General features: G+C 42.0%; 1 protein-coding gene across 1 annotated transcript in view; it reads right to left on the bottom strand.

The window, feature by feature from the left end:
• The window catches only part of CEP350 (centrosomal protein 350kDa), a 60,764-nt gene that overhangs the window by 45,828 nt on the left and 7,114 nt on the right, over window positions 1-7,822 (bottom strand). Inside the window, 5 exon segments of the mRNA XM_010141938.1 lie at window positions 182-825; window positions 1,480-1,620; window positions 2,217-2,230; window positions 4,604-4,706; window positions 7,736-7,822. The exon segment at window positions 7,736-7,822 is cut by the window's right edge and continues 11 nt beyond it. Of these exon segments, the coding sequence (XP_010140240.1) occupies window positions 182-825; window positions 1,480-1,620; window positions 2,217-2,230; window positions 4,604-4,706; window positions 7,736-7,822 (989 nt within the window).

Raw genomic sequence — 7,822 nt, 5'->3', positions numbered from 1 at the left:
TTCCTGTGCAAAGGAGGCTCTCAGATCAAACCCACTAGGTTTAAGCAAAAGCTACCCAGTTTCCTTTGTATCCTTTCTCTTAACTGATAACCAGACTAGGACAAGTCACGACCTTCCTCAGCATATGACCTCATATTCCTGCAAACAACTGCAACACACTAAGCTAGCAAATCAGCTATACCTGTGTTTCCTGCTGCTGAGGCGGCTCTTCTAAAAATGTACGTTCCAGCAGTAGTTTAGAATAGGTTTCCTGTAACCGTTTGGCTGCTGAAGGCTCAGGAGGAGGCACGTTCTTCGCTTTAGTAAAAGCCTCCTTCTGCTTTCTGTAGAGCTCTTGAAGCCTTTTGTTCTTCTGTTCTGTCGCCTCTTTTTGAGCTTTCTTCTCTTCATTCTGCTTCTTCTTCCTCTCCTCTCGCTGCCTGATAATGTACTGACGAACCTCTTCTGTATCATAGTGACGTTTCTTAGAAATCACCTGAGGTTCCTCACTGGCGGCTATTTTGTCCGGTTTCCGTTTGGTTGGACTGTGGCTCCTGGCATTTTGAGGAGGCAAAACAGACTTCTGATTCTGCTTTTCCACATCTTTCTCTTGCTTTGAACTCATGGAATCCAACTGCAAGTCATCAAGAATACCACGTATTTCCACGGGCAAGAAGTCCTTATTTACAGAGGCGTGATCTTCTTGGTTATCATCTGGAAGAGCAGCTTCTAGTTTCTTCAGGTTATTCTCAGACCGTACTTTACTCCTTGACCTTTCAGAATTTTTTGAAGAGGTTTTACAGGTAACATCCAGTCTAGAGTCTGAACCTGTCCTTCCAATACAGCCTGCAAAAGAATAAGACTTGTCAAGTATTTCAGGTAAAAATCATATTTGGGAACTGCACACCACCAGTTAAACAGCTACAAAAGTGAGGATGAGGGAGGAGTCCAGATCTCCCTGTAAACGTGACTTTGCTTCATTCAGTGTCATATTCTGAATACAGCAGCCTCTGTTTAGACTGAGCTCACACCCTTTATACTCTCACCAGCCTCACCACCCCACAGGCATAAGCAGCACAGCACCTACAACTGTCCTTTCCTTGTCCTGCCTGAGATTCTCGATAAATTCTGGAAAGGACTGGTGGAGGGATCAATGAAGATTTACGATGCCCATGGATGACATTATACAGTGTCTGGAAGAACCAAAATTCCTGTGAAACAGGGATTCCCAAGCACAGCTTATGTATTATAAACAGAACATCTGGAAAATCCATCTGGCCTGTGGACCACTGTTGTGGACCATTCCTGGCTCCAAGAGCTTCAAGAGGCAAAGAAAGAGGTTGCAGGGGATCCATTTTTTTGGTTGCAACCTATTTCCCATCCTTTCCAGAGCACCTGAGCCTTTGCTCCATGTGCTGCCCCTCTTGTTCTGCAGGCACACAGTGTTGTGTTATAAATTAAGAACAATGAAAGAAGTCCAGTCATAAAAGTACAACTTACCAGACTTGGCAGCTTGCTCTCGTCCTGTTCTGTCACTAGACACGGCTCTTCTGTCCTGTTCTATTCTGGGAGCCGGACCCAGTATCTTTTTGACTAGCTTTTGTCCCTCACGCCAGGAAGATGCACTTATATAGTTTCCACCTGCACAATAAGTAATAAATAGAAGTCAAGCACTTAGACGGATTTTCCAGCATATCAAAAAGGTATTTATTGCAACCATTAATCATTTCTATACCATTTAGTTCTGCGTAAGTGCTACAGCTGCAGTTACACAAAACAGTCATAACCGTGAAGACACTCAACAGCTGAATCACACAACCACCAGCGCTTCATGCCTACGCAGAACACAGTGTAAAAATTCCAAACATACTGCAGCACATTAAAGCCCTAAGAAAATTGATTTTAAAAAGAAAAAAAGGGTTATGCAGGTCTAAAATGTATAAGCAAACATTACTGGGGAGAGCAGAAATATTTGTAGAGGTCTGGGAAGAAGCTGTTTATCTCTACATAAATAACGAAAATAAAAAGATGAAAGCATCCAAAATGTTGCAAGAAGAAGAAAATAAAGGTGAGAGATAAAAAATTATTCACCTTCATGTTAAAAAGATATTATCTGATACTCCAGGAAAAAAAAAAACAAACACTTCAGAGATTTTTACAGATAATCAATTGTTGAGTAGGTGCCTTGTGAGGAGGTTTAAAAATACCGCACAGCAGTTACTCTAACCAGTGCTAACTCCCTGTCCTCTAGCTGGCAGAAAAGAGTTAAGATAAATCCCTGTTAGCTGATACTCAATTCCAGAACAGACAACCTTGCAGGTGGCAGAAACTCAACCAAAATGTTATTATTTTATCATTCTACATATTCTCCAATGATAAAATCTGGGTAGGGTGGTATCTTTACCTCATGGTGGTTAGATTAAATGCTATCTGACTCCTCTTTCAACCCACTAACTTCCAATATTATTAATCTTTTTTTTTTAAATACTGACCTTAAGGAGCTTGGAGAAAAGCATCACACAAAAAAAGAAAATCACTAATAACCTAATTCAGACCATTTAGTAGCACTTTACTGCTAGAAAAGCACCTAACTTGAATCCCCAATTTGCATCTGATTTCTAACCATTCGAGTTCAGGTCCCCCCTCTGACAGCACTGCCTAAACCCCCCCAAACCTGCAGGAGGAACACAACACAGCCAAACAAAAAGGGACTGCGCTCTGGGCCCAGCAGGACTTTGCAGACGTGGTACCAAAGCCACTCCAAGTGACATCCAGCACAGCAGAGCAAGGGTGTTCCGGCAGTCCCAGTCCTCATTCTCACCCCACTCCCCTTTCTTTCCTTTTTCTGTTATTTTAAAGCAGAAGGAGGAAAGCTGTGGCCCACTGGTCGGAAGCCTGTGGCCCACTACTCATTCGCTCACTAACAGCATTCCTTGCTGGCATTGTAAATTATCCAAATATTGTGTAAATCTGTCACTTGAAATGTGTCGCTTTGAAACAGACCTATCAGCCAAAGGGGTTCTCTTGCCAAACTCGGGGCTCTCGGTTACTTATGAGTGCGTTTATAAAGGCGGTGTGAAGTCTCATCTTCCATTCCAAGTCAGCTGTTTGGACTAAAACACGCTAACGGAGCAGAACATGAGCTGCGCCATTTATAGTCCTGGCTATATTAGGCAGTTTCTTATTGCTGTGACTGGAGGAGGACAGACCATCTTGGCTATGCCACTTAGATCTGGGGCTTATCTTCCAGGGATCTCAGGCCATCACTCTCCTCACATTTAATCCATTATGGACATTAACCACTGCCATTAAAACCTGCAGTCATCTCTGGGCTCCTCCTTCACTTTGAAACAAATAGTTTAGTAGAGTTCCTTAAGTGTGACTCAATCCGCAGAGGAAGGAGCAAATCCATACTTATCACTTAGTTTTACATGTTACCATTTATCACCACAAAACACTCACATGCAGCTTTGTGATTTACAGCATGCAGAAGCACTCTCTAAAAACCCTTTGTAATATTTTTTTAAAACAGCTTTATTTCTTCCAAGTGTTTACTGATTATGGGGCACTATACATAAGGAGAAACATAAAACCTTAAAAAGTGCAAGAGATGCCTAAACTCGCCTGTGTTTAAAGAAAAAAAAAAGCTCTGTAGCAGTGATCGCAGTCACAACTATTTATCTGCATGAAAATTAAAAACAAATACAAAGCAGATGTGGAAGACTTCCTGATTCTTTCGTTGCACACCACGTTAAATATTTGCATTACTGGAGAACTAAGCAGCACTGACAGAAATCCACAGGTAGCTGATTTCATTTTCTACTCTAAGGCGCTGTTCTACAGTAATCGGCTCACAGCACCTTCTCTAGATACTCCAATTTCATTTAATAGACAGTGGAAATGTCAGGCAACAGTGAAAATATAAATTCTTAATTGGTAAAAAAATAAGCATTCCTTTACAAATGTCCAGATTTGTAAGACTTGTCAGGGAACACATTTTTACATTCCTTCACTAACTGAAAAAGCCAAGAATAGGTCAAGCCAGAACTGAAGGTGCAGGAGAGCAACAAATTGACACAGAAGGTAGAAGAACAACAGCCAGAGAAAAGGCAGAATAACATCCTGTTCTTTGCTTCCCGATGGCAAATCACACAAGAGAAAAGCTTTTCCTGCAGCTCCTTCTCGCAGAGGAGGGCAACTCGGCAAGTCCCACTGATTTTAACACCACCTCCGTTCCTCCTCTCACTGAGCTGTAGGTCAGGCACTAACCAGCTTCAACCCAGGAGGAACAGGAGCAGGATCCACAACAGGGCTACTGCTACCTTTTGTCTGTGTCGGCCTGACAGATACCTAAGGATACCTGTGGCCCCCCCGCAGTCTTCAGCAGTTTCCGTAAGGTGCACACAGCAAATGGAAAGGCAGAAAATCAAAACCAATCAAAAAAAGCACACACGGCCAACCACAAAATCCCACCCATCCCCGCGCAGCATACAGCCTACAAACACACTGCAACAGAATCGCTGCACATCGGAGAAGACTTGCAAAGTAATATGCTTTATTTTTTCTTTATCTCTTGAGACAAAACTCGTCTCCGAAGGACACACGACAGTCACCTTGTTTGGACTCTGGACTTGACAACCGTGCCAGCTTTCGTGCTTTCCGCACTGGTCTGCTTGCTTTTTTCTCTTTGTTTCTCTCACTGGGTTTTCTTTGCACTGTTGAATCCTCTAAAACCAAACAAAAGCTGTTAAGTGATATCCCACAGGAAAGAAGATGGAACAACGAGTTTGCAGGGAAACACAATAAAATTCACTGACTCTCCCAGATTACACCTTGAGATCAATTAATCCCACTCTGGCATTTTAAAATCCTCATAGCGTGAAAATTTTGAATCAAGTGCTGTTCACCTACACGCTGGAATGAAGCGAAGCCACAGCTACGCCATAATAGATCTTTACAAAGCGGCTTTCAATTTTAAAAGAAACATTGACAGTTTGACAGGAACAACTGTCAGGTCTCTTTGACTATGGACATTACATTTAACAGTATTAACGTCCCACAAGAACACGTAGTACATTCAGTCTCAGCAGCCTACACTGGACGTTTTCAAAGATTTGGTAAAGCACTTTAGTTTACGTGCCCTGAAGATTCTTTTTTCTTGATCCTAAAAGCAAACTACAGATAAGGAACTCCATGGGCGCTATTAGCCCTGTTTTCTTGTTCTTCTTCTATAAAGAACGTGATCAGAGCAAGATACAAACTCTCCCCGTGGACAGATCTTCAACTTTATTTGGATGCCAATACTAACTTTTATAGCCCCTAAATCCAGCTGAATCCACTCTCTGATGGATGCCCTTATCCGAGACAGAACAACAGGTCACATTAAAGGATGCAGGAATGGACTTTTAAGAGTGTTTCTCCCCCTTCCTATCCTTTCCTTACCATTTTTCCAGTTGTCTTTGAGGCTGACCCCAACCACAGGGAAGACAGAACCAATGCATCAAGCACCAGAGGCCCCAGTGACTGCATTTGCAGAAATCTCTCTTGCTCCCTCACCTCTTTCAGTGACAAACAGTTCCTTCCTGATACCAGGAAACTGCCAGCTGCTTCCCACTCACTCTTCATCTTACCGCTATTTTGTTCTAGCATGGCAAACCCCAAACACCTTTAAGACAGAATTACCGGACGTTTGGGGTACATAAAATATCCTTTAGCCTAATTACTCAACAAAGGTAAAGGCGTTCCATAAGATCCGCGCTTACATGTAAAAACCTCGGTGCAGTAAGGAACATTTCTGTAGATATTAGAGATCTTACAGCTTATTTTAGCACTAGAGAGCATGGAACAGTTTCAATACAGTCGACTGCACACACCCAAAACTCCACACGCTGTAACGTTAATACAGAATTAACACACGGATAGATTATCTGACACCCTAAAAATACATTTACAGTACATATTATGCACGGCAGCAGCATTTGATTACTTGAGAATCAGCTAGTCAGTATAATCTTTTCAGATCAGAAAGGAGACACGTTCCACGACAGCTGTTCTCCACAAGGCATCAGGACAGGTGAACGCACACACAGCTCCTTCCTTTTGTACGCAGAAGTCTGCTAAACACATAATCCAAACCCCTTTTTAATTGGACCTCCTCAACAAAACTTTTCCATAATCTGGATTTCTATAAAGAGCTCATGAATCGTTTACATTACGCTTGTCAAAACTAAAAAAAAAACAAAACAGGTGCTAGCATAGATTAAAAGTCTTTAGAAATTTGGCATTACTTTCATGGGCTGATGCTGAATAGAGTATTTGCAAAACAATTTTCCTGAAAAGAGGCAGCTCTTCTTTCTCAACTTTTTAAATGAGCGATTCCAGAAAAATTCCTCAGTACCTTGTCAGGCTGAACAAACGAAAGAAAGCTGAAATCTAATAATTTCCATACCAACCACTACACTGTCAACATTCAAAGACAGGTTTACGATCTCATCGCATTTTCCTCCAGTCTTAAATGTTTCGACCAACGAGAAAAGGTATTTTTAATAAGCAAACTCTTAAGCTGCACAACTACGGGTTGCCAGGGGATTTTATTTTCCATTCCCTTCCTTTCCATTCATCTGATCTCTTCCCCCTCCCCCAGATCCATCAGTCAAAAGCAATTCAACCTCACAGTGCTCCCCTGTAACCAGTCCAGCCAATCCAACAGCACCCTGGGGCATCCTACCCCAGATCGCCCAGAGGAGAGCGCTGCCAACGAGGCTGCACTCTTCCAGAGGGAAAAACGGGTAATGCCTGGGTCTCGGAGAAGTACATTAGGGAACATAAAGCATGCATTACTGTCTTGGTCTTTTAGCAGCGTAACTGTCAGGCAAATATACAGCATTCTTCAATCATCTTTGGTCATATTATTATTCTGGTCTAGCTGCTCTCCCCCTCCTCGCGGAATCCAGGGAAGATCACTAAAAAGCGTACAAATCTCCGGGACACAAATTTCTCCAAGAACTTCAAGACTTGGATAATTCTGCTATAGAGCAATTAAGCTCCACAAATTCAGAGATACTAAACCAACCTAATGCCATATAATCTCACCACCACAGAGAGCTGAAGGCAGACCCCTTTGCCGCAGGCTACCCACTCCGTTTAAGTAAGTATTCCCAGAGATTTTCCACTGCAGATGCTCCCCATCTCCTCTTTAGCTACGTACGTTCCAACTAAACCACTAACAATTCCCAGGGCAGCTTCAGGACTGACGATTTAACCCCATACTGAAGGAAGTGGAATTCAGGCTTCAATATAGAGTGCACAAATCACTTGAACAGTGTCAAAGATGGCAAAAAAATGTCAAAGCTGTTCCCATGAGATAAATTAGTTTTTATCAAAACCAAAAAGGGGTTTGGTTTCGTCCCTTTAAAGGGGTAATTGCATTCATTCCCGCAAACACTTATAAAGAAGTTACAAAATTTACCAAAACCTGTTCTCATTAAGACTTTTTAAAAATTCCTGTTTCAAAGAAAAGCCGTTGTTTCATTCTTTTCAGTACTGACTTTCTGTTAAAAGTATTTTAACGAGAGAAGGTGGAGAAGGATTTTTTTTCCCTGTTAGCGTTCAACAAGTTACTCCTCCTTTGGAGAGAAGTACAATATATTTAACACTTCTTGCTTCGATTTTTTGTTTCCATGTAGACCTGTACAAAAAAAGTTTCTCTGACTCTAAGAGAAGCTGTGTGGCTTGATCCGTTCAGTTTTTGTCTCACCTGCTAACTGGAGTGCTATATCTCTGTACAGCTCCCGACTAATGTGAAAGCCTTCCTCTTGCCAGATCTTTCCATCTGGAGTGCGAA

The sequence above is a fragment of the Buceros rhinoceros genome, unplaced genomic scaffold, assembly GCF_000710305.1.
Source record: "Buceros rhinoceros silvestris isolate BGI_N320 unplaced genomic scaffold, ASM71030v1 scaffold12008, whole genome shotgun sequence".
NCBI classification, from domain to species: domain Eukaryota; kingdom Metazoa; phylum Chordata; class Aves; order Bucerotiformes; family Bucerotidae; genus Buceros; species Buceros rhinoceros.
The sequence above is the reverse complement of the archived record's forward strand: the minus strand, read 5'-3'. Positions and strand labels throughout refer to the sequence as shown.